General features: G+C 46.0%; 2 protein-coding genes across 13 annotated transcripts; one reads left to right on the forward strand and one right to left on the reverse strand.

Moving 5' to 3' along the window:
- The first annotated feature begins 2800 nt into the window (after window positions 1–2800).
- Window positions 2801–15999, forward strand: LOC100277115 (uncharacterized). Of its 12 annotated transcripts, none has more exons than XR_002264750.2 (15): window positions 2808–3305; window positions 4375–4512; window positions 5040–5205; window positions 5641–5749; window positions 6631–6681; window positions 12165–12286; window positions 12381–12465; window positions 13193–13305; window positions 14651–14723; window positions 14834–14896; window positions 15016–15078; window positions 15156–15236; window positions 15326–15368; window positions 15445–15563; window positions 15649–15999. XR_002264750.2 is itself a non-coding variant. In NM_001150775.2 (15 exons), exons 1-13 carry the CDS (start codon window positions 3023–3025, stop codon window positions 15362–15364), a joined length of 1380 nt encoding a protein of 459 aa, NP_001144247.2. In that variant the 5' UTR covers window positions 2885–3022; the 3' UTR covers window positions 15365–15368; window positions 15473–15563; window positions 15649–15972. The 12 variants fall into 12 exon arrangements, 5 of the variants coding, with proteins under 5 accessions (XP_008658416.1, XP_008658412.1, XP_008658414.1 ...); XR_002264749.2 differs by having other exon boundaries at window positions 15473–15563; XR_004852443.1 differs by having other exon boundaries at window positions 14654–14723.
- A 1375-nt stretch (window positions 16000–17374) lies between these two features.
- LOC100279811 (putative leucine-rich repeat receptor-like protein kinase family protein) lies at window positions 17375–24167 on the reverse strand. Its single transcript, NM_001360998.1, is given in 26 exon segments — window positions 17375–18174; window positions 18358–18728; window positions 18822–19160; window positions 19248–19379; window positions 19478–19548; window positions 19643–19714; window positions 19797–19868; window positions 19947–20018; window positions 20103–20174; window positions 20263–20334; window positions 20450–20521; window positions 20624–20695; window positions 20784–20855; window positions 20940–21011; window positions 21089–21160; window positions 21242–21313; window positions 21409–21480; window positions 21587–21655; window positions 21749–21820; window positions 21909–21980; window positions 22063–22134; window positions 22332–22403; window positions 22688–22759; window positions 22863–22934; window positions 23172–23243; window positions 23639–24167. Coding segments are annotated over 26 exon segments (2958 nt in total). The 5' UTR covers window positions 23869–24167; the 3' UTR covers window positions 17375–17796.
- Between the last annotated feature and the right edge of the window lie 1560 nt (window positions 24168–25727).

Below are 25727 nucleotides of genomic sequence, written 5' to 3' on the forward strand. Positions count from 1 at the left end.
CCACTTGCATTACCTGCCGAATTTGGTCCGCTATAGATCCAATCAACTGACTAACAATCAATCATAAGTAGGTCTTTAGATGCTTATTTTAGATCATTGTTTTTGCTCTTTGTAATTATTTAAACTATATTATATAATCTAATATGATTATCTAAACTAGATTATATAACTGTGTAAATAAACATATCTAATACGATTATTTAAACTAGACTATATAATCTATATAAAATAAGCTAGATTATATACTTATGTGAGAAAAGAGACATGTCTTAAGGCCATGTTTAATTTCTTTAGTCATCTAGCTAAACTTTAGTCACTAAAGTACCCTATTTTGCCAATGGCTAAACATGACTAAAAATCATTAATTATATCATCCCTATTCAATAGGGCACATGAAGGAAGGTGAGAGCAGATATAGTAAATATTATTTTAGTCACTTTTAGTTACCTTTCGGTAACTAGAGGACTAAAATTTTGGATGAGACTTTTAAGGTCTGTTTGGTTTGAGAGGCTAAAGATTAGTCCCTCCATTTAAGTCACATTTAGTTTCTAAATTGCCAAACGGTAGGACTAAAACAGGGATTAAACCGCTTTAGTCCCTAGTCCCTCAAGATGTGGCTAAAAGGGACTAAATCATATTAATTTCACATTTGCCCCTCATTTAGTTCAATTGTACTAATAGCAGGAGAATGTTAAAGACCATTTTAATCTTCTTATGAGTCATTTAGTATATTATTACTAATTTTAGTCCCTAGAATCAAATATGTTAGGGACTAAACTTTAGTCCCCTAACTAAACTTTAGTCCCTAGACTAAAGAAACAAACATGGCCTTAGGGACCGTTTGGTTTCTTTAGTTCAAGGACTAAAGTTTAGTTAAGAGACTAAAGTTTAGTCCCTACCTTGTTTGTTGTAAGGACAAAAAATATTTAAAACGTATTAAATGGATCATAAGATGACCAAAATACCCCTAAATATTCTTCCACTCTTAGTGCAACTGAAATAAATGAGGAGTAAAAAGTGGAATTTATATGGTTTAATCTCTTTTAGTCACCCCTTGAGGGACTATAGACTGAAACAATTTAGCCCTTATTTTAGTCCCACCGTTTGGCAAATTAGAGACTAAATGAGACTAAGGCCCTGTTTGGTTTCAATTAGTCCTAGGACTAAACTTTAGTCCCTACATGTTTGGTTGTAGGGACTAAACATATTCTAAAGTCATAATAGTAGCTGCCCGAAGACTCAAATGCCCTTGGAACACTAGAAGACTGTGTGCAACCGTGCGAGAGAGACTAGGGATAGGTTTGGATAACGGGATAATTATGAGCATTTAGTCTCTTTTAGTACCTATGTGCAAGACTAGAGACTAAATCATTTTAGTCCATATTTTAGTCCTAATGTTTGGCAAAAAGGGACTAAAAATTAGAGACTAATCTTTAGTCCCTCTAACCAAACGCCCCTTAAAATAGAGAGACTAATCTTTAGTCCCTCAAACCAAACGAGTCCTTAGTCACATTATTTAATATTTTAGTTAAAGTGACTAAAGTTTAACCAAACGGAGACTAATAGCAGCTAACCAAATTAATTGTTGTTCTTAGCTGGGTGCTAGGTAAAACATGAGTTGACAGTCTCAATAAAACCTCAGCTGTTCATACCAGGTTATCACAATTCATTGCTACAGTGCTACTTCCTTTTAATTCTAAATCACGTGTTTCAGTTTTTTTTCTAAAAATAAATATTAGTTTTACTATATTTCTAAACGTAACAATTGTACAAGTGCATATAATATGATTTAGCATGTAATATGCAAAATAGATGTACTCCTACTACTTAATTATGTGAAAAAATACCAGAGACCTACTATACAAAATTGTTGTCCATATAATCAGACCATATGATATAAGGCAGGGTTTGGTTTGCCAGACTAAAGAGTAGTCTCTTTATTTTAGTCTCATTTAGTCTCTAAATTGACAAATGGCGAGACTAAATAGGGACTAAATTATTTTAGTCTCTAGGTCACGTTTAGTTTGAGGGACTAAAGATTAGTTCCTCTATTTTAGTTCTATTTAGTCTCTAAATTGCAAACGGCGGGACTAAAATAGGGACTAAACTGTTTTAATTTCTAGTCTCTCAAGTGGTAACTAAAAGGGACTAAACCATATAAATGTCACCTTTTGCCCCTCTTTTATTTAAGTTGCGCTAATAGCGGGAGAATGATAATAGATATTTTAGTCCTTTTATGATTCATTTAATGCGTTTTGAATACTATTAGTCCTTAGAACCAAACATGGTAGAGAATAAACTTTAGTCTCATAAATAAATTTTAGTCCCTGTACTAAAGTAACCAAACGGGCCTCTAGTCTCTCAAGGGGTGACTAAGGAACTAAATCATATTAATTCCACTTTTACCCCTACGTTATTTCAGCTGCACTAATGACCGGAGAATGCTAAGGCATATTTTTGTTTTCTTTTGATTCATTCAATACGTTCTGAATACTTTTAGTTATTAGAACCAAATAGAGTAGTGACTAAACTTTAGTCTCCTAATTAAACTTTAGTTTCTAGATCAAAGGAACCAAACGGGCATCGTATAGTAGTTGGTAAGTTTGATTATTGTATCAAAGGAAAAAAAAAACAAATCAACCATAAATCAATAACTTCCCAATACCTACCCTTGCCTGGTGCCATTTGTTTCCTTGACCGGCAGGTACTGTGCACGATTCTACCGTACGCGCTTTGCTCTGCAATCTGCATTCTCCTGCGCCGGCTGCCGAAGTGGACCCAACCGAGAAAAACGAAAACTACAGGGAACTATGCGTAAAATTGCTCACCCTGCACCAGGTCAAATCCTGCGCACGCCGAGACCCGAGGCCCGTGCCGACCCTCCGCATTTCAAATTCCCTCGGCTTTCCCTTCTCCCTTCGACCGATCCTCCGGCCAGGCCAGCCTTCAAACACCTCGCCGACGCCGCCGTGCCCGTCCCGGCGCGGACGGGCGCTAGAGGCAGGTACCCCGTCCTCCCCGCATGGACAGCGACGACGAGGAGATGTGCGACGCCGCCTCCTCCGCCCCGTCCTCGCCCGCCGCCGGCGGCGGGGTGGGAGAGGGGGAGGAGGAGGAGGGCGGCGTAGATGACGGCAGGCGCGGGAGCGAGGGGGTGGTGATCATGGAGGTCACGTGGTTCCAGGTGGACCTGGACTATGAGTTCGACGCGCCCAGGTGGTTCGACCTTGCCCAAGAGGAGGCGCCGCTGGATGCCGCTGCGGCGCAAGAGTGGTTCACCTCCGCCCCCAGCTACCCGCCCTCTCGTGCGTGCTCTCCTCTCCCTCGCCTCGCGATTTCTAGTTCTAGCTTTGTGTCTTCGCGCGCGTCGGACGACGATTCGGGGTCATACGTGAACGGGGGTCGTCCCGTGCGAGTGCGATCGACTATTGCGTTTCAAATGGGGTGCTCCAGCACTCCTCCTCCGATATGTGTTAGCGTAGGTTTAGTGGGTGGATTCGATGCATTTAGGAAACGGGCCATTTCGCGAGGTTTTTTTTTTGTTCTTCTTAGTATTAGTCGTTTTGTCCAACACGTAAATGATCGTTACGGAGTCGTTATGGGTGATGTATTCAAGGGTAGAATGGATAGACATGCGCCATTTTGGTCCAGTGTTGAATTTGCCCCCATGTTAAGTTCATTGACTGTTAGGAATTTTGTGAGAGGCTGACTGTTTCTCAATGTTTGGCTATCATGGTCAAACTTGACCCATCTGGGATTAGTTTCCGTGATTAAAATGTTTGAATGGAGGTCTCCAGTTTCTAGTTATTAAATCGGTGTAGACATATAGAGGAGCTTGATCGCCAAAAGTCCAGAACCAGAGTATTACCTTGACACGAGAAGAAATAAAAGATACAGAGTGAATGCGGACTACAAAAAAACCTCGGGGGATCATATTTGCCTGTGGTCATATCACTTATTGTTATCGTATCAGTTTCATAGTGATGCCAGTTATGTGGTTGAGAAGTTGGCTGCTAGTTAAAATGGAAGAAGCTCTTTAGATATTACAGATAAAAACGATATAGCTGAGGGGGGAGCAGTGTATCACCACATCGGACTTTTACGTGGTTTCATGAGTATAGCTACTTTCCATTTTTTGGTAACACTGTCTGATGTGGAGAACAGTGATGCTTACGTCTTATAGAGAGTAGTTCAAAATGACTTATTTTTTCTCCATGATTGAGTACAGTGATATTGAAATGCAAAGTCATGGAAACTCGCAATGATAATTGTTAACGAATTCCTTGTACATAAAATGTTTTACATGTTACTTTATTTTTTCTTCCTATTGCTTGTAAATATGTCACTAACCTTTTATCTTTTTTGTTTCTGCAGCCTTAATTGCTAAGATGTTAGCTGAGGATCTTGGGTTACAAACCATTAGAAGCATTGCAGATACAGATGATCTGCATTGTTCTACAGCTTCTCACGAATGTTCTAGTGGCATGGGACCAAAAATCCGTCAGCTTGAAGGTATTGGAAATCTTAATTCTAGCATTGAACCTGAAGTTCACTATTCCGTTTCTAATCTGCTAATCGATTTGATGATTCTCATTTATATTGCATTTTACTAAATAAGAGGTTGAATAAGTGTGTATGGGCTTCGTTGGTTCATGTTTGTGTGTTACAGTTAATTCTGAGCATTGCACTTCCACCACTCTATCACTATTGTTTGACTTTTGGGAGTTATTGGAATCGTAGTAGCAGAAACCACAAAGACTCCAAACTGTCTTGAAAAACATGTTGATACCAAGATAAATCCTTTTATTGATGAAAATGTGCTTGCTAGATTACAAATTGACATGCCTCACAAGTCACAATATGCCTGTATCTAGCTTGGCAATATACATAATTTTAAACACCTAAAAGGACCGAACAAACACTTGAATCATTTTCCTTACACATAGGGACCCTCTCCTTGTTGCCTGTTTACCAGGTGTGTGCTTCTATATTTTGATTGATTTCTTCTAGAAGTTTAAATTATTTATGGTTCTTTACAGTTAAAATAGGACGAAAAGCTTGCAATGGTGCATCAGAAAATGAACGCCGTTCTCACTATCAAACTACCATGAAGGGCAATTCTTTGAGAGGTTCCACACTGATGAAGCCTACTGCCAGCCAATTAGCCAAGCAAAACAGACCGGCACAGTTAAAGAATTTGACACAGTAAGTAAAATTAAACTTCCTGGATTTTGTGAAGTTTGTGTGGATTGAATATGAAAGAATTTGAAATAGCATTATGATGGTTGATTTTGTGAGCCACCTTTGTAACTTAATTCCTCATTTATTTAACCAACTTGCACTATATGTATTGTTTGGTTTAGATTAACCATTAGTTGTGAAATATGTGTGTTTAGAACCCGGATATTTCAATATTGTAATCACAAGTATCTTGTCTTCACATTATTTTTCACCTTTTCCTTTTTCTGTTCTCATTTCAGTGTCCCAAAACTTTAACCTCTGTTACTATTATCTTCTACTGAGTTAGCTTTCATCGAATGCCAAATATGTGGCATCTATCTTTTTTTAGTTAACTAAAAGATACTTCATCATCAGGTTCGTGAAAACCTTAATTTTAATCTCAGTTTGGTTTGTTTTCAGGAATAAAAAGTCAGTGGGAGTTATAAGAGAGAGAAGTACCATAAGCTCAAACGATTGCAATTACCAATCCACTAAAAGACAAAGATTAGAGAATGGGCATCTCAACAAGGTATTGTACAGTTTTTATGTGGAGATGTGACATTTGCCAAATTTCTATGTTCTTTTTTTGTACTCTGAACTACTTTACATTATTTCAATGATGGCAAACACAGCAGTTAGTGAACTTTCTGATGTCTTCTTTACACGATGCAAACACACCAAAATGATATAACTTGACTCCTAAGTAGGACATCACATGGTTTGATGATTGGTCAACATGCAAAATGTTATGGTTTCTCTGTTGCATTCATAAGTTATACATATTATTCTTGTGTTTTAGGAAATTCTAGTTTTCTTTCCGTAGAAACTATGATTTATATTACTGGAAGTAACATTTTCAGAAGTTGGAAATATGCAATAACTTCAAATTCCAGGGGAAAATCATCTTGATGTGAACTACTGCCTTCGTTCTAAATTCTAAGATGTTTTGTTTTTTATAGATATATTGCTTTTACTATATATCGAGACAATACTATATATCTAAGTACATAGTAAAAGCTCTGTATCCATCAAATCCAAAACATCTTATAATTTTGAATGGAGGGAGCAACATTGTTTGATACATTTAGTTAGATGTAGTTACTGCACTTCCTTTTTTGATACCAAATTGATTATCTTGATGTATATCTTATAATTTCTATCTTGAGTTTGTGAGCGTCAAGATACAAATTGATTAATTGTTACTCTCTCAAATCCAAATTATAAGACATTTTGACTTTTTCTAGATGTATTGCTTGTACTATGTATCGAGACATAGTGTATATCTAAATATATAGTAAAAGCTATGTATCTAGAAAACCATAATGCCTTATAATTTGGTATTGGGGGAGTATTTTTTATTGAATAACTTTGCTTCTTGCTCTTTAATAAAGCTACTCGCTTGTGGTACAGGCTGCTGCTACTGCTATCCAGCATGAGTTTATTCATAAAAATCATGAAAAGGTAAAAGTTCCTAAAGCTATCGGCATAAATTGAATACATTTCAACTTTTTATGCTGGTTCTCTTTCAGTTGTTGTACGGATACAGTTATCAGAGTCTCCTTAATTATATTTCTTTATATATAAAGAAATAAACAGATTCTTGCTAATTTTGCATCTAGTTAGAAAAATGGCCTCCACACCCCCCATCCTCGCCCCCTCTCCCTCGTCTTCCCACCACCACCCTACACCACCACCTCTCGTTGGCCTCCACCCCGGACCCGGCGACCACTCCAGTGAACCCCCTCTACGTGCCCTGGCTGGGAGTCTCCCTGACCCCCAGGTTGGCCGTCCGAAGTCCCAGCGGTGGAGTGACGCTAGCCCGGATTCTTCTGGAGATTCTTGCCTGGCGCCCCATTCCTATAAAGAAGCCCTGCTAGCCACCCCCACGTTTCCAGTGGCTGCAACCCCGGGGACGACAGAGATACTTGCTGGTGAGGGGAAGACGGTGGCTGGCTCACGACCTGAGGTGCAGAGTCGGCTGGTGCCCCAGCGACTGGACGAGGACGGCTGGCAGGTGGTGCAGCGCAGAAGTAAGTTTCGCGGTGATCATCTTCCCCGTCGCTGGTCCCAGGTGGACCTTCGGGGAAAATGCTATAACTGCTTTTCTCCCACACATCTTGCTGTGACCTGTCGCCGGCCTACTAGATGCTTTAAGTGCTTCAAGCTTGGACACCAGGCCGCCGGTTGTCCTTCCCTCCCAGCAGCAGCGAAGAAGAACTCAGTGTGGTAGCGACTGAGTAACCAGAGTGAGAGAGCTTCGGTGTGGCAACGTTTGGCAGTGCAGCAGAACCAACCGCCTCCGTTTGCCGCAGACTCCCATAGAAGAAGGTCGGTGTGGAGGAGGATCACTCCGTTGGAGCCTGCGCTGAAGGCAGACACTTCAAGGATGTTTGCTGCAGGCGACTCTCAAAGAAGCCTACACAACAAGAAGAAAAGACGACGCTCCAAACGGGGCAAAGGATCGTTGGGGTTTGGTGCTGGTCCAGGCTCTATGTCCCCGGTTTCCTCTGATACTGCTGACGCCTCCAGGAAGGTCCATAGGTCGGCGCTGAGGTCTGGAGGACAAATGGAGATATTCAAGAAGTCATTGCCTTCTTGTGTGTTGGAATTCACCACTGAGATGGCGCGTGAAGAGGTATTTCTCCGCCGTGCCCTGTTCACAACAGTTGTTGGGACTAGGCCGGAGGTGCTAGGAGTTGAAGTGTTAGAAGAAGTCGCACATAATTTTGAGGTCCATATTGAAGCCATGCAGATTCATCAAGTCCAGCCAGAGGATTTCCTCTTGATTCTACCTGATGAAGAAACTGCCTCAAGAGTGCTTAATGATGGCAAGGCATATAGGGGGCCTCATTTCAGTTTGAAGTTCAAGCGCTGGTCGAGATTTACTCATGCATCTTCGACGATCATGTCTGGTATGGTGGAGGTTGAGATTAGAGGAATCCCAGAGCACGCTTGGTTTCGTTCTACGGCAGAAAACATCTTGAGAGACTCTTGCTGGATTTCGGACGTGCATCCGGATACTTTGCAAAAGAAAGATTACTCAGCCTTTCGGGTCAGTGCTTGGTGCTTTGATCCTGGAAGACTACACCGTGATATGGACCTTCTCATCGTCGAGCCTGGATTGCACGCACTTGAGAAGAGATGCCTCACTTACAAGATTAGTGTGAGCGCTACCCTGTCAGAGCTATCTGCGGCGGACCTGGGGCCTCCACCGCCCCCACCTCCGGCGTACGGCAGGAGACCTGATGGTGATGGCGGCGGCGGCGAGGACCAGGACCCCTAGTCTCGTCGTTCGAACGGGTCCCTGTTCCAGAGGCGACCGATTCATCTTCGCCTGGGCCCGCAACTGCCGTTGGGACGCGGTGCGGCAACTTTGGCGCCTCGGGCGGCGTTTCCCGCGCCGTCCCTGTTCCTGCGGCGCTCGGTTCATCTTCGCCTGGACCCACAGATGCCGTTGGGACGCGGCGCTGCAACCCTGGCGCCTCGGGCTGTGTTTCCACCGTCGTCAACGACCTCGGGTAGGGAAACAACATATCCGGTGAGAGATCCTGATCGAGATGCGCTGCCTTTCTTGCGCATTGAAGAGACACCGGTTTCCAAGGAGCCCCAGGAAGACAGAGAGACTACCGTGACAGTTATGGTGGGACAAATCTCCACGGGGAAGATAAACAGTCCCCGGATTGATTGCGACAGGACTGTTGGAACGTCGTCTGTGTTGGTGGGCTCACCCCGGAACCTGACTGGGCCGCCTGAGATGGCCTGGAATGCCTCGGTCTCGCCCCTTCGGCCAACTGGGCCGCTTGAGACATGGCTCCCAAGGCCTGTCTCGCCCCAGCCTTGCCCGACGCTAGAGACGAGGCTTCCAGCGCCGGTCTCGCCCCACTGTCTACCTGGGCTCCTGAACACGACGATGACTGGGGCTGTCTCGCCCCACATTCGAGTTGGGAAGCTTGAGATCGTGCCTTCTGTGCATGTCTCGCCCCGACCTCGTGTTGGGCCGCCAGAGATGACCCCATATGATGTCTTGCCAATTGAAGATACTGGGACACTGAAGATGGCCTTGCCTGCGCCTGTCTCACCTCAGCATCCGCCTGGGTCGCTTGAGACAGCTGCATCCTTGCAGACAGAGCCAACTAGAATGCTGAAGGTCTATTACTGCAAAGGGTCAAAAGCATGTCAATTTCACGACGGCCAACAAGATGGAACAGGAAGGGAGTTGCTGGCAATGGAGAATGGGCATACAACTGATCCAAGACCTGATACCCCCACAGCCATGGGTGCTCCGCTGGCTGCGACAAGAAAAGAAGAGTTCCTCAACAAAATATGTAGAAGACCTGACGCTTGTTTGCTGATACCAAATAAAAACAGCAAGAAAGCAACTCCTCCCTCTCCAACAACATCTGCTGCTGCGCCAAGACGAAGCCGACGTGTCGCTAGAGCTGGAGTGGAATTCAGCATGCAAGACTGGGGTGGCAGGGCCACCAAAAAAGCCATGAAAGCCCTGCAGATTATTACTGAAGATGAAGGCATCAGTCAGGAAGCCCTCAAGGCTTATGCAGAGCTTTTCAAGCACCCACTTTCTCAGCTCCAGGTGGAGGCCTTGTCCGCTCTTTTCGGTTGGCCCACGCCACCAGAAGGGCCTGTTTGAAGCCTAGGTTCCTCCCCCTGTTCTTTGTGGTAGTGTTCTGTAGACTGTTATCCATGAATCCAAACAAAATTTTATTCTGGAATGTGAGAGGAATGAACTCCTCAGTACAGCAAGACTCAGTCAGAGAGCTTGTGGACTCTTCCCAAGTGGATGTGGTTTGTGTCCAGGAAACTAAAATGCAGAACATTTCAACAAGAACTATCCTCTCCATGCTTGGTGCTGAGTTCTCTGATTACGTCTACCTGCCATCAACAGGTGCAAGTGGTGGCATCTTGATCACTTGGAAAAGACATATAGGTCATACAGGGCAGCAAAGAATCAACAATCACAGTGTTTCAGTCCAGTTGTGCATGGAGCAAGGGCAGGCTTGGTGGCTTACCTGTGTGTACGACCCTCAGGGAGATGATGGAAAAATCCTTTTTCTTCAGGAACTCAGAGATGTCAGAACAGCCTGTGCTGGCCCTTGGTTGGTGGCTGGGGATTTTAACCTCATCTATAAAACATCAGATAAGAATAACTCCAATTTTATAAGAGCCATGATGGGTCGTTTCAGGGATTTGATCAATGACCTTGGCCTCAAGGAGATTCCGCTGTTAGGACGCAAATTCACTTGGTCTAACCAGCAAGATAACCCGGTCCTTGTTAAGCTCGATAGAGTGTTTTGTACTGTGGATTGGGAGCTAACCTTCCCCAGAGTTCTTCTTCATAGTGCTGCGTCACTTGATTCGGACCACTGCCCTTTGCTTCTGGGACTCAGTGACAATAGGCCTGGAAAACGGCGTTTCCATTTCGAATCCTTTTGGACCCAGCTTGAAGGTTTTCAGGAGGAAGTGCATTCAACATGGAACTCAGTCGAAGCTGTCAGATGCCCTTTCCAGACTCTAGAGAAGAAGCTAAAGATGACAGCAAGAAGACTGCAAGGGTGGAGTGACAAGCAGGTTGGGCATGTAAGATTGCAGTTGGCTTTGGCAAAGGAGTTGCTGCATAGACTGGAGATGGCACATGATGAAAGACCACTTACCCCGGCAGAGATCTGGCTTAAAAACAGGCTCAAAAAACAATCTTTGATGCTGTCCTCTTTCAAGCGAACCATGGCAAGATTAAGGTCAAGAATTTCATGGCTCAAAGAGGGGGATGCGAACACAAGATTTTTCCATATTCATGCAAGGCATCGTAAGAGGAAGAATTTCGTGGCCATGTTGGTTGATGGAGATCGTATCCTAACCAACCACTGTGAAAAAGCAGCAGCAGTGGATCAGTTTTATACAAACTTCATTGGGCAGTGTGGAAACAGGGAAAGGACTATTGATTTGGATGCCCTTGGACTGTCTAGACATAATCTGGAGGATCTAGACTCCCCTTTTTTCAGAACAAGAGGTTTTGGAAACCATTAAAGACTTGCCTTTGGATAAGGCCCCAGGGCCGGATGGATTCACAGGGCGATTCTATAAAGATTGCTGGGGAAGTATTAAAGCAGAGGTTATGGCTGCAGTTAGGGCAGTTTGGAGCAGGAATTTCAACAATTTCTACAAGCTCAACACGGCTTTTATTACCTTGATACCGAAAAAAGAGGGGGCAGAACAGGTCAAAGACTTTAGGCCTATTAGTCTTGTGCACAGCTTTGCAAAACTGATCACCAAGATTCTTGCTAACCGGCTGGCCAAAAGGCTCAATGAGTTGGTCTCTCCGATTCAAAGCGCATTTATAAAGGGAAGGTTCATCCAAGATAATTTCATGTTGGTACAACAAACTGCAAGGCTGTTTCACCAGCAGAAATTGCCTCGCCTACTCCTCAAACTTGATATCACTAAGGCCTTTGATTCTGTGGCCTGGCCATTCCTAATTGAAGTCATGCAGCAGATTGGTTTTGGTCATATCTGGAGGGGCCAAGGGTCTCTCCTTTTTGGCTGCTCCTTTGTCGGATGCTGAGGTGAGACAGGCGCCTCAGCATCCGCCTGTCCCCTTCAGCTGGGAGCTAGCAGGGGCCAAGGGTCTCTCCTTTTTGGCTGCTCCTTTGTCTGTAGCCTGAATTCCTAATGGATTTGTTTCTTTATGCTTGTTTCTGGCCTCCGTAAGGAGAGCTATTGTACTATGTATTATGTTTCTCCTCTTCTTAATATAATTAAAGGCGCAGTTCCCCTGCGCTTTCGAGAATTTTTTTTTGCATCTAGTTGTTGCTGCTGTGCTGTCTTAAACCACCCTTCTTAGAGATATTGCTGTTATGTTACAAAACATAATTTCTATTAGTTCTCTGCTCTCCCTGAAATCTTGCTTGACAACATTCTTGTGGATACAGAATGTTATGAATCAAAACATGGATCAGCCCACTGTTCTGCCCAGATTGAAGATTACAATTCCTAGATCACCTGATTTGGCAACAAAGCTAAGAGCAGAGAGGTCAAAAGCTCAAAGAGCAGTGTAAAGTCATTTTCTCTTGATTTCATGTTTTTATTTCCAAATATAAGGTACTTCCATTATGGTAGTTTTGAAACATTTACATGTAACATGTCAGGCCAACTCTTCCAAAGCAGTTAAATGACTTAATTCAACGGGTTGCACCCTCTGCTCCTACAGTTCAAGTCGCACCAACTAGAAAGGTTGGGAACATCATGCACTTCTTAATCCCTTAATTGATTATGTATTACGTTTAAACTAGTCTCACAACCTTGAAAAAATAATGAGCAAATTGGCTCCCAAGAATACAGGTTTAGTTGAGATATGCTTCCCAGCAGCATCTTTTGTGGATTGCTGTTAATCTAAAATCCTAGGTGTGATTTTATTAAATTGACCTTCCAGGAAATTACCGATTTTGTAGTGATCTGGACTATTGCGTTCAGGGAGGAAACCGAGCTATGGCTCAGTGGTGTTGGTTATGGTTGTGCTCACTGACCGGGGTTGAATCCTGGTATATTGCACCCAACAACCTGGCCCATGTTTCGTTTGGCCCTGTAAATGGCCATGGACCAGGTTTTTTTTTGGGGGTGGGGAGGTCTTGACCAGGGTCATATGTCCCTTCTTGATTGTGATGCTTTGGGGGCAGTTCTTCACTCACTGGTCGAGTATTGCATTCAGGGAAACCATACATTTGTACTTCATTGCCAGAACGATCAATGCCTTCTTTTATTTATCCTTCCACGTCATTTAATCAAAATTTCATAGTTGAAGTTGTTCTTTTTGCTCCTATTTTTTGCCTGGTAGAGTTGGTCTGCTTATTTGGAACAGTGCTAAGCTTCTGGATTTACCATATGTAAATGCATTATTCTCTTATACAGCTGTAATGTCGTACGCTTGGTTTCTGGTTCGATTTGAAAATTGGATCTCTAGCAGGTAGTTCAACCTTTTTGGGCTACTGGTCATCAACATGCAAGCAGACAACACGAGGATGTTGGGTCAAATGTGGCAGCATGTACATCCAATCATGCAAGGCATCTTAAGAGGTAAGTCTATTATGAGATATTTTGTCACAAAATTGACAAGGCCTAAGATTAATTTGATCATCCAATTTAAAACATAAAATAAATCTGATCTACTAGCATATAACACGACCGATGCTAGTACTAGACAGATCTTGATTAAACCATGGAAATTAACGCAAAAACATAAACAATCAACAAATCTGTCCATATGGTCAACATCTCGATAAACAGAGAATGCAAATTTACTCACTATGCTTCCCGGGAGAGATGGTGAGGAACACGAGCGGACGTTTGCGAAGCACTTCCTAGAAACTCTGGTGTCGGTTCGAAGACACCGTTCTCACTTGATCTGCTGCAAGATAGGGGGTATTTGGTTTCTCTTGACTAATTTTTAGTCCCTCCCTTTTATTCCATTTTTGTTCCTAAATTGCTAAATATGAAAATTAAAACTATATTTTAGTTGCCATATTTGACAATTTTATACTAAAATAGAATAAAATAGAGGGACTAAAAATTAGTCCTTAGAAACCAAACAACCCCATAGACGTAGGTACGACAAAGCAGAAAAGCGACGGCACAGAGAAAGAGAAGTTGTGTTCTACGTATGACCCTCGTATACCAGACGTCTCCAATATATAGAGGGTCAGTGTCCATCGGATAGTCTCTAGATTCGATCTGCTAAATTGCAGTTACTGTCCCCTGAAATCTCTCTACGTGCAACATGGAGTTGACGGACATAATGTGTGACCATTACTCCCATTTGACGTGACAATCTAGGTGTGGTACTTGATAACCAAATAAGCAAAAGTCAAAAAATAAATTGCTATTTAGAACACATCACGACGTGATTTGCATCGTCGCAAGTCACAAGTCACATGATAGATTCACGAAAACACGAAACGTGAACGAGCCTACGTGTGTGGTAAGTTCATGGCAGCCTCCATAGCCTTTTGTTGTCTCATGTGGAGCGTAATGTGCACCCTCACATATATATTGGTTATTTATACCTAGATGAGCAATGTGGGACTAAAGCTTTCCAGTGTCATCTCTACACACCACCTTGGTTTTTTTAAAATAAATTTGGGCCAGCCACTAGTGGATTTAAATAGGCCAAATTCTAACATATTCTAATACTGTCGTACTGTTATGAGATGTTGAAATCACCTAATCTATCGATTGCATCTGTCAAGCATGATTTGATGTAGCAAAAGTTGATCAATTAGATTCTGTTTTGTGGTCACTCTATGCAGTACCTATGATCTTACCAAAGCATGGGCATTTTGGGCATGATGTAATAAGACACATTTCTACAACCTTTTGCCCATTAACAAATGAACTTATGCATCTTTTCACTGTTGTCTTGTAGCAGCGTAGATAACAAAACCGAAGATACCAGGCATGGTCTGTTTAAATTTAAAGCCCGTCCGTTGGATAGAAAGGTAGCTGACATTAATAATATCGTCTTTTTATTTGTGAGCTCATTTTATGAAGGTTCCTGTCCTGCAGTATTCACAGAGCAAATGGTTCATCTTGTACCTTCTGTGAACAGATGTTAGAGAACAAAGGTGATGGTGTATTTCGATGTGCAAAAAGGAATACAACTGTGCCTAAGGTAATTTTGTAGTGATACTCATCTTCACTCCTATATTTTCTTTGTTGCTTGTGACTGAGAGAATGTATACCCTCTTTGATTTCTCCAAATTCTGCATCTTGTGATTTTAAAAATCGTAGGAATTTAACCTATCAACAGGCAGGAAAGCCAATCCAGCTCCGTTGTCTGAACTATTTAACAAGGTTTGTATGTATATAATTGCACTAAAGGCTCGTCGCCACGTTGATTACACTGACATTTGCTTGAATGATTTTGGAAGCTTTCTTTAACTGCGGGTGCACATCAAAATCGTGGAGTAGGGCGTCAGATCAGGGATCTGCCAAATTATATCACTACCAAGGTTGTCTTGTTTCCCATTCACTTCTTGTTTGTACTTGTTCTTGCATCTCAATTCGAAGCGCTCAAAGGTCTCTTTCAATGTATTGCAAGGACTGCAAAGAGAACATGATTGGTAACATGCATCGCTAGTCTGGTAAGTACCTAGTAATGTTCATCTACATGATGAGATAACTGCCATGTTTCACTAAGTCTCTTCTAATGCACAACAGACACACTTCCATTTTTTTCACTTTCCAGACTCATGTCAATGAAGAAGTAGAATATACAGGATTTCTCTTTTGATAGTTAGTGCCTGGTTTAGGCTCAACGTCACCCCACCCGCACAGAGGTAAATAATTACCACATCAGCCATCGCCACCGATATCATTGCGTTGTCGTGTTTACACGTTTGTAACCCCTGAACTCTTGTGCAGACCAAGCGTTTGTTTTGGTGTTTTGGACAGTTGACTCAGAAGGAAGCTCGCATCCTCCTAACCTGCTCATACATTATTTGAGATTAAGAGCACCATCGCTGAGGTCGAGTGTGGAGGCACTGATTCTCGTCTCGGTCATAGAGTTGCTTCTGCTGAGCATGTTACAGTTATCTCAGCTGCCCGGAGCCAATGAGTCATGGCTGTGATGGGGTGGTTTTTGTACAGCAAGAGATAAACCATAGTGTAGGGGCGGCTCACTCGGTGGATCTGCAGCCCTGCGGGCTCCCGCAGAGACTCCAAAGTGTAACGTATTGCAATCGTCTTGGCAAGGTCGTGCTCTTCTTTTCGTCTTTGGCATGGTCTCCATTCCAGATGCGCTGTGCGGTGCAGGACAAAAATCTCGTTGCTGCTGACAACAGCACCGCCAGCGCCAGGAATCTCCTGGCTGGATCACAGTCGATGTGAGCAGTGTTGCCACTGGTGCTGATTGGTGATTGCTGAGGCCTCGGGGCCAGGGAGGTGGGGGTGCTCCCAGGGGCCCTGGAGGATTAACGCCTTGAGAGAGCTACGACACGAACAAAGCGCTGTTCCGCACCATGCAGCGAGTAACTTGCCGCGATTACCTGGCAATGTTGCCGGCTTCTTCGCCATGCTTCAATTCACAATACGTTGCCTTGTAATCCTCACCGGCAAATCACCTGGTGCATGTAGCCCACTAGAGCAAGGTTTCGCTGTTACTGTGGGTGGTGGCACCAGGGAATCTCTGCCGGACCCGGAGTACGTCCCGAACACCCGGTCTCCTGGCTCACAGTTGTGTCGAGCAGTGGTAGCCGGCGCCGTGCACGGTGGCAGTGTGGCTCAGTGTCAGGGACCCAGGGGGGGGGGGGGGGGGGGGTCGGTCGCCGCCTCTCCGGTCAAGTGCGCACATCGGTTTGTGATCCCATCACGATCACGGCCCCGGCACCTGCTCGCTCCTCCCATGTCGCGTCGCCCGCGGACCCCGCCTCGTATTGCCGGAGGCTGCTCGTCGGCTCGTTTGGCTGTGCCTCCGGTCCGGGACCGTCGCCGCCGTCTCACGGGCGCGCTAGTATTCGTTGCTGTGGCGCTCCACTACGCGATGCTCCCTGTCGTGATCCATTCCGGGCACGGGGCGTGGCGATACTGTTGGTTGTGAGCTGCATTGGCATCGGTAGCGCAGTCACCATCGGTTCAAGCATTCAGGCGTGTGGCGCCAGGAGACAAGCCAGTGGGGCGTGGGCAGTGGCGCTCTGTGCTCGTCGAACCGTCACGCACTGCGCGTGCGTTCTATCAGCTACATGGCTCCTGCCCCTGCGCCTGCTGCTAACAGAAGCCTTCCATGGTCCCACCTCAAATAAAGCGAGCAGCGGCGTCGGCCCGCGGGTCTCATGCATGGTTGGGTCTAATCGTAGAAGGGAGCCGAGAGAACTGTTGCTTGCTGCCGCAGAGCGCAGAGCAACCATTGACTCGCAGTCGAGAGTCGGGACAGAGCTCGACCACTCGCGAAGTGTTTCTACACGGCCTCCAGAGCAAGGATTCCAGCAGCAGCAGAAACACGCAGCCCGAGGGCTCACCCTTTCAGTGCAAAGTTTTCGACCGTCAGCGCTGCCAGCGTCAAGCAGGACAGCCACACATTCAGTTCCAGCCGTACCCATACAACAGAGACGTACCTCTACTACGAAAGCAAGCCGCGGTGCAGCTCATAAATGGCAGCCAAAAATAATAATACGGTGATGCATCTCATTTACAACGACCCTGGTCCAATGCAGGCAGGATGCATGGTCCGATTCAATGCGGTTCCTGCTAGGATCCAAGAAAACTTACGTCCGTTCACGGGGACGGGGGGGGGGGGGGGGGGGGGGCACCTGTCGTGCCGCCGTGTGATTACACCCAAGGACAACCAAACCAACCACTGCAAATGCGTCGTCCCAGCAGCAGCGGCAGAGTAACCAACGCCTCTCCTTCCATTTGGACCACTCCTGAACCAACGGACATCGTCTCCATTCTACGGCGGACCTCACAACATAACCCTACGTCTATTTCCTGCGCTGTGCTCCTATGCTTTCACTTCGATCTCTACTTGGGAGAAAACTTTCTGGGGGGGAGTTAGGGAGACGGACGGACGGACGATCATGACAGCGTGTGCTTGGATATAACCTCGCCGAACCGCACGAACCACTGCTCGTCGGAGGAGCTGTTGTCGCCGGTGTCGTCGTCGGCCACGCCGCCGCGCCTCAGGTCGGCCGCCGTCGCGAGGAAGCGCGTGTAGTCGCCGGCCGCCGCCGAAGCCGCCGCCGCCTTGGACGCGGGAGGCTTGGCGGCGGGCGGCAGGAGGGAGAGCAGCACCCTCGCGACCTCGTGCATGGTCGGCCGGTCCGCGGGGTGGCGCTTGGTGCACAGCAGCGCGAGCTGGAAGGCCTTCCGCACCAGGTTCATGTCCGTGCACGTCACCGACACCTCCGGGTCCACGGCCTCCATCACCGTGTCGTCGTCGGCCTTCGAGAGTATCTACACGTGTGATTTAATCCAGCAGAGACATGCGTTACGGCCATAATCTACTCGCGCAAGGCGAAAAAAAACCGCTCCAAGAAACCAGACACCATTTCCATCATCCTTCAGCATCTACTAGCTAGGCCGTGATGACCAGTATAAAAATGGCAGAGTCAAAGGATGATCTGGGGACTCACTCACCAGCTGGTGCAGGTTGGACTCGTTGTCCACGGCCTTCCTCCCCGTGAGCAGCTCCAGCAGGACGACGCCGAAGCTGTAGACGTCGGACTTCTCGTTGAGCCTGGACGTGCGGGCGTACTCCGGGTCGATGTACCCGATGGTGCCCAGCACGTAGGTGGAGGCGTGGGACTTGGCGGCCGGCACGCACTTGGCGATGCCGAAGTCGGACAGGTGCGCCTCGAAGCTGCCGTCCAGCAGGATGTTGGAGGACTTGACGTCCCGGTGCACGATGCGCGGGTTGCAGTCGTGGTGGAGGTACGCCAGCCCCTGCGCGGCGCCCACTGCGATCCTCAGCCTCGTGTCCCAGTCCAGCTTCACCTTCTTCGACGGGCCTGGGAATGGCCGTGGCCCGTGGGTTATCGGAAGGACGAAGCGACATGAATTAAGAAAAAAAAAAGAAAGAGAGCTCAGGAACCCGGCCTCACCATGGAGAAGATCCCACAGGGAGCCGTTCTCCATGTAGTCGTAGAACAGCAGGTTCCCGTGAGGGGAGAGCGAGAAGCCGTGGAGGCTGACGAGGTTCCTGTGCCGGATGCTGCCGATCGTCTCCAGCTCCGTCTCGAACTCCCGGAGGCTGTGGTTGTACTGGCTGTAGAGCCGCTTGACGGCGATGGCCTTGCCGCTCTTGAGGTCACACCTGTACACGGTGCTCGACGCGCCGTATCCGATGATGTACTTCTCGCTCAGGTTCTCGGTCAGCCTCATGATGTCCTCGTACGTGTGCACGGCCATGTCCATCTGAAGAACCACCAGCTTTGGTGGCCCTGCAATGTGGTCAAGGAAAGTGATAGATGAGTCCTCCTGGGACACTGCAGTGCAATTCATATGCACAAACAAACAAACAAACAAACCTTGCACTGGCTTGTCGGATGCTTTCTCAGGTAGCTGTGGCTGGTTGGTCTTGTATATCGCCAGCAGCACGATGCAGAGCAATATGACGAAGCCTAAGATCATGCAGGCAACCGCCGTCCGAGAGATGCTAACTGGATGGAGCACAAGTCATGTGAGACAGTGAGAGCCTGAGTTAGAACTTGGACTTAAATCGACCAGTGGCTGCTGCACAGGGCTTCTTCTTTGGTACCTTTGGTTCCATGAGAATGTCCACAGCTGGAGTCTTGGCAGTACACATGGAGCATCAGATTACCCATGAAGCTGCATTTAGGTTAGATACGGGTTCCTATTAAAAACTGATGATTCAATAAGAAAGGGATACACAGATAGTTCAATTAGAGCCATTTGTTTGTACCTCTCCATTGGGAACTTTGAGAAGTTTTTCGATGACGGGACGTGCCCAGAGAAGTTGTTGTATGACAGGTTTCTGAAATGGAAGTAACACATTATTTCATGCTGGGAAATTAAGTAACCATGCTGTGAAGACTAAGTCGGCACAGAAAACATACAGGCTGACTAAACTGAAGCAGTTAGCCAGCTGAGCAGGGATCTCCCCAGCCAAACTGTTGTTGTTAAGAATCCTGCGCGACAACACCACAGTTGAGTAGGATTGCAACGCAGTATGTGTCAACGTAGCAGTACCATGAAGGCGAGCTTACAGGCTATCAAGGTTTTGCAGCTGTCCAAGTTCTTCAGGGAGGTAGCCAGACAGGTTGTTGCTGGACATGTCACTGTACATTTGGTGAGAACAGTTCAGATGAATCGTATGGCTGCACGGTTACTAGAATACACCAATGCAAAGGATGCCCACTTACATCACTTGGACACTTCTCAAGTTTCCAAATTCAGCAGGCACAGATCCAGTGAGATGGTTTTTACTCAAATTCCTGCATGAACGGTTCTGTACATTAGGGTCTTAGGGAGCAGTATGCATAGATATATAATAAGAATTCTAATAGGTTGATCCCCACATACAATTCAAGAAGATGCTCGAGATCACCAATAGTAGGAGGAACTGGCCCGGAGAATTCATTGTAGGAAAGATCTCTGTGCCGCAATTAAGGGAGAAGGCGGTTATCAAAATGAGTGGCTGAAAGCGTGCAACCTACACGTAACTCGTAATTCATAGCACTAAAGTAACAGGTAAAATGGATCGCCTTACAGTGTGTCCAAGTTGACTATGTGACCAAGCTCAGAGGGAATCTGGCCTTTGAAACTGTTTGAAGAAAGGTTTCTGTATTTTTTTAAGAAATACCGTTAGATGTCAGGGTCTGGTAAAATGGAACAATGATGGGGCAACAAGTGTATGCAAACTGCTGCAGATGTAACTACTCACAGGTATGTCAAACTCTCCAGCTTCTGGAAACCAGCAGGGATAGAGCCATTCAGTCTATTGCCATACACATTGCTGAGAACGAAAAAGACATGATAAGGAATATGATAAACATATAGCTGTTCTGTTGAATGCTGTAACAAACGCATGCTTACAAACTTACAATTTGTTCAGTGCACTGCAAGAGCTGATGTTTGCAGGGATATGGCCCTCAAGATTGTTGTTGGCAAGATTCCTAGAGAAATGCAGAACTTATCAGAAATTGCACAGACCGAAATAAACACTGATTTGCATACTTCCATATAGGATAGTTTCTTACAATTCAAATAACTCTGTGAGTTTGCCAAGCTCAGCTGGGATTGTGCCCACTAATTCATTGTCATTCAGCTGCCTGGTGGAACGAATATTGACCCTTATTAAGATTACGGACAATAGCCGCACACAATTATTTAGTTAACAGTAACTTACAGGTAGCTAAGTTTACTCATGTTCCCCAGTTCTGGTGGTATATGTCCAGTGAGTTTGTTGCCATGTAAATAGCTGAAGAGAATGGCGACCAAATGATTAATAAAAGAAAAGAACATAGCTTTAGAAAAGAAGAATTTTGTTGATGATACTAACAGTTTGCCTGTGTAGGACAGGTTGCCAAGTATAGGAGGAATAGGCCCCACCAGTTCATTCTCACTAAGGTCTCTGAGAAACAATGTTTGACAAAAGAACTCATTATAGGCTAGTAAAGATAAAGAAATCAATAAGCATGGATTGAAGTGTCATTTTTTTGTACTCACAGGACAGCAAGAGCCTGCATGAGGCCAATCACTTCAGGAATTTTGCCAATCAGTCTATTTCCTTGAAGTGACCTGTAAAACAACAATGCAATGATCAAAACAAAGAACGGCATGGTACATATATGAGTACACAAGTCTGCTGAATTAAAGAAGAATTCAAGACATCAGGAAGACTTACAGTGTGGCTACTTGAAGGTAACCTATGTTGTATGGTATTTCTCCAGAGATTTGGTTGTATGAAATATCCCTGCATGCCAGATACAAAGAAAAATTCGCATCATAGCATCCTACTAAACTAGGGAGAACCAAAGCACCAACAGAATCGCCAGAACCAACATACAGAATCTCAAAGCTAGTGCAGTTCCCTATGCCCTCTGGAATTGTTCCTGTGAGATTGTTCCCCCTTATGTCACTGCATATATGGAAGACAACCAATGTCAATAAGATCAAGCTGCAGCTTATGCATCAGGACCTACAATGGAGCAGTGTAGTAAACTTACAAGTACCACAGGCCAGTCAGTTGGCACATGTCAGGTGACAAAGTTCCAGTCAGTGAGTTACCCCTCAAGCCTCTGGGGAACCAAGATAACAGAAATGTTATCACCCGAAAACATCTTCTGCAGTGGGCAAAACAAATTGATGTCGAGCTCTTACAGGTATTGTAGTACTTCATTCCAGTAGATGAGCCTGGGGATGTCGCCGGTAAGTTTGTTCTGCGCCAGATCCCTAATACAAAGAAACAGACGAACATTTCCTTACCAAGACAGCATGATAGGTGGAAAAGAAAGTACACAAAAAGGAAATTCCTTTGGTGTGAGCACTAAAGGTGGGTGAAACAAACAGAACATAAATAACCAAATGTGTCGAACAATCACGAAAGAAGTAAAAGCGTCACGGATGGAGAAAGGTCCCAGGAAGCTCACAAGGTCTTGAGATTTGGAATCTGTGACAGTGTGGAGGGGATGGGTCCGGTGAGTTGGTTGTTCTTCAAAATCCTGTCAAGAAAGGAGATAAAATTGTCACAAAACCAGCAATCATAAAATTGAGTGGAGTAGGTAGCAACTAGCAAGACACAAACCACAGACATGCAAATTTATTGCACCATAAAAAAATGTCAGCATCACACGAGATAATCATGACTGCAGCATATGCAACTGCTTCCCATTTTTACTGTACCCACTAAGTTATATGTGGGATGTAAAAGTGACCATATCTTGAAAAGTCAGAGCTCTTGGTAAAAGGCAGTCAGGAAACAGGAATGGATAGAGCTAGAGCTTACAGGTCCTCAAGTTGCTTGAGCTTAGAGATGGAGAAGGGGATGTCTCCATACAGCAAGTTGCCCGACAAATCCCTGCAGAGACAAGAAAAAACAGAAACCAATTTAAAAATAGCTCATCGACAGCGAAAAGGTGGTAACACTATAAAAGAAGACTTGGCTTGATTTAAGGGCGTACAAATATTTTAAGGAGACGCAATCCCCAATCTCATCTGGGATTTGGCCTGTGAGCTTGTTCAGCTTGAGATCCCTGCACGAGCAAATCATTAGCACACAAATAAACTAATCAGCAAGCCAAATCTAGGATGTGTAGGCTTAAACTAAATAAAATAGTACTAAGGAACTGTGTCACATCATGGCACGAGGGGTCAAATCAGATGAGGTGTAGTAGGATTAATAAAAAACAGAGATGCAGGTCGTATAGTCAAATGCACAAAATCTGAGGCGGATGCAGGAAACTGTACGGTCCTCCGAGCCATCCACTCACACGAACTGTAGGCTCTTGAGCTGCCCTATAGCCGGCGAGATCTCCCCTCCGAGGTTTAGATTTGACAGGTTCCTGTTTTTTCGCACATAAAACAATCTCATCAGAAGATCCTTCTTTTTCTTCCAGCAAACAAATAGAAAACGACCCTTTTACTTATCCCCAACAAAATGAGCATGAAAAACAGAGCGCCATACAGATATGGTGTAGTACTACGCAAGGAGTGTCTTGAGGACAAAACTTCAATGGCCGAAACATGCTTCGATGGCGGAAAAGAAAGAACTAATGATACATGGGGTCCTCTGCTTCTTGTCTCCCCACCACACTCCACTCAAAAAAAAAATCAGTCTTTCCTCGTGATCGAGAACGCAAGAAAAACACGGCAAGAAGCCAAGCGGAGCAACAAATGCAGGGAGCAGGGCGAGAAGATTCTAGAGTACGGGAGGAGAGGTCAAGGAGAGCGCACGCACAGGCCGACGACGGCGAAGGAGGCGGCGTCGCAGGCGACGCCGCGCCAGGCGCAGTGGTCGCGGCCGCCGTCCCAGTCCGCCAGCGCGTTTGCCGCGTTCCGGAACCCCGCCTTGACCGCCATCAGCGCCTGGCCGTCCCCATCGCCCTCCGCTCCTCCTGCTGCCGCCGCAGCCCCCGCAGCCGCAAGAAGCAGCACCGCCACCGCTGCCGCCGACGACCGCGCTGCCATTCCTCCCGCGCGCGAATCCGCAAGAACCTTCCGCAACCGTCGCTTGCTTTTGCTTCCCCCAAAGCCACCGCCTTTCCGGCAACAGCGAAGCCGGGCGGGCCAGGAAGTCCTTGGCAGTGGCTGCTGCGGGCTCACGTCGCAGCTAGCACCGGCGCAAGTGCTTCTGCTGCTGCTGCTCCATTTCAATGCGACGGGCACAAGGAGAGGAAAGGGAGGCAGAGAGGGAGTAGGAGTGCGAGGGGTTCTGCGTGGGATGCGTTTTTCTGGTGGCGCTGGCGATAGCGACGTGACTGTGGTTGCTTTCGGGGGGCAGCCGCTGCTCTGTGCGCAGCGAGGAGAGATAGGGGAAGATCAGAGCATAGCGTTAGCTGTTAGCATAGGGTGGTGGTGGTGGTAGGAGAGAGAAAGAAGCCGGAGGGGGAAGCTGTTAAGGCTGACGGTCCCGGGCCCACCATGTCAGAACTGGGCCCCTGGCAGACGTGTAGCTCGTAGGGGCCCGTGGGCCTTCGTTTTAGTTTTTTTTTTCAAAAATCAAAACCCCTCCAACACCGTTTGGCTTGTTGCGGTCGCGCCTGGGACCTCAATGACACGATAGTCCCACCTTCCGTGGACGCCACCTGTCAGAGACGGAAGCCTGGCCGATCGCACAATCCTGGGCCTACCAGTCAGCGGGGCTAAAGAGCGCGCGTAGAAGGACCCACCCGCCAGTCGGTTGGGATCGTGCCCGGGCGCGGGAACTCTGTGGCCGCCGCGCCGTGGTCCGTCCAGAGCTGCAGCATCTCGCGCTGCGCGTACACTGAACCGTGTGACCACAGGGTCACGCCGCGGCTGTGAGTGTGAGAGCGGCGTCGCGTCGTGCCGGCGCCGGCGCCGGCGTGTCCTCCTCGTCGTGGTGGTGGTGGTCACCGGTCACCACCCACCGGCCGGGCCTGACCACGACCAGCCGTGCAGTGAAGCCGTACGACCCGTCGCCCATGGGCCATGGCCGATGTACGGATGGCTCGTGAAGGGAAATGCTAAGGCCTTGTTTGTTTACATCGGATTGCACCCGGAATTGTTCCGGCTTATCAAAGTTTATATAAATTAGAGAAGCAATCCGGCTTGGAATCGTTCCAACCCACCAATCCGACACAAACGAACAAGGCCTAAAGGATTTATGATTGAGGGGGAGGTGCAAGCAGATGGTCATTCCCTCAATTATTATTGGTTAATTAGTCATGGTTGAAGGACCCAGCTGGCCGGTCTTAGGTTTAGACCACACCATATGCATGCATGTGCTGGTGGCTCCACGGGACTAGTACTACTGCTTGAGTACTAGTTATTATTAGGGTTTGCAGTTCCACAAAGAATTTTTTTTTGTTTTTCTTCTTGACAGGAAGAGAATTAATGCAAAGGGGAGAAGCTAGACGGGTACATTATCAGTTTGATTGGTTGCTGGCATCATTTTATTCTGTATCATCGTGTGCTTTGGCTTTATATGAGCTACTGTTTGGTTAACTGTATACGGGAGACGTGGCCTGGACGAACAGATGAAACATAAGTCATTTCATTTATATCCGCAGAAACGCCTAAAACTGGCGTACCCACACAGCCACCCTCCCGGGAGCTTGCACGGTCGTGCTCAGGTATCCAATCAGACTGTATATTACGGAGTACTCGACTCAAACATCTACTTTTGGTACATCTAACACGCGACAATACATATTTAGGATATTCTCTTTTGGTAAAGATACATATTCTCGTAGAAAACAATTTGTGATAAATTAGACTAGACAACTTTCTAGTTAATAAAATTTTTCTTAAAAGTCCATATAAATGAAAGTATGAATAATAAAACCCGAACTTTCATTAATGTAACA

This window comes from Zea mays, chromosome 9 (assembly GCF_902167145.1).
Source record: "Zea mays cultivar B73 chromosome 9, Zm-B73-REFERENCE-NAM-5.0, whole genome shotgun sequence".
Classification (NCBI taxonomy): Eukaryota; Viridiplantae; Streptophyta; class Magnoliopsida; order Poales; family Poaceae; genus Zea; species Zea mays.

Excerpts from the sequence above, each read along its gene's own strand:
- LOC100277115 (XM_008660190.4), top strand. The coding sequence starts at position 3,023 with ATGGACAGCGACGACGAGGAGATGTGCGACGCCGCCTCCTCCGCCCCG. Across the intron at positions 13,306-14,650 it reads CATGCAAGGCATCTTAAGAG|CAGCGTAGATAACAAAACCG; the intron begins GTAAGTCTATTA and ends GTTGTCTTGTAG. Across the intron at positions 14,724-14,833 it reads CCCGTCCGTTGGATAGAAAG|ATGTTAGAGAACAAAGGTGA; the intron begins GTAGCTGACATT and ends TTCTGTGAACAG.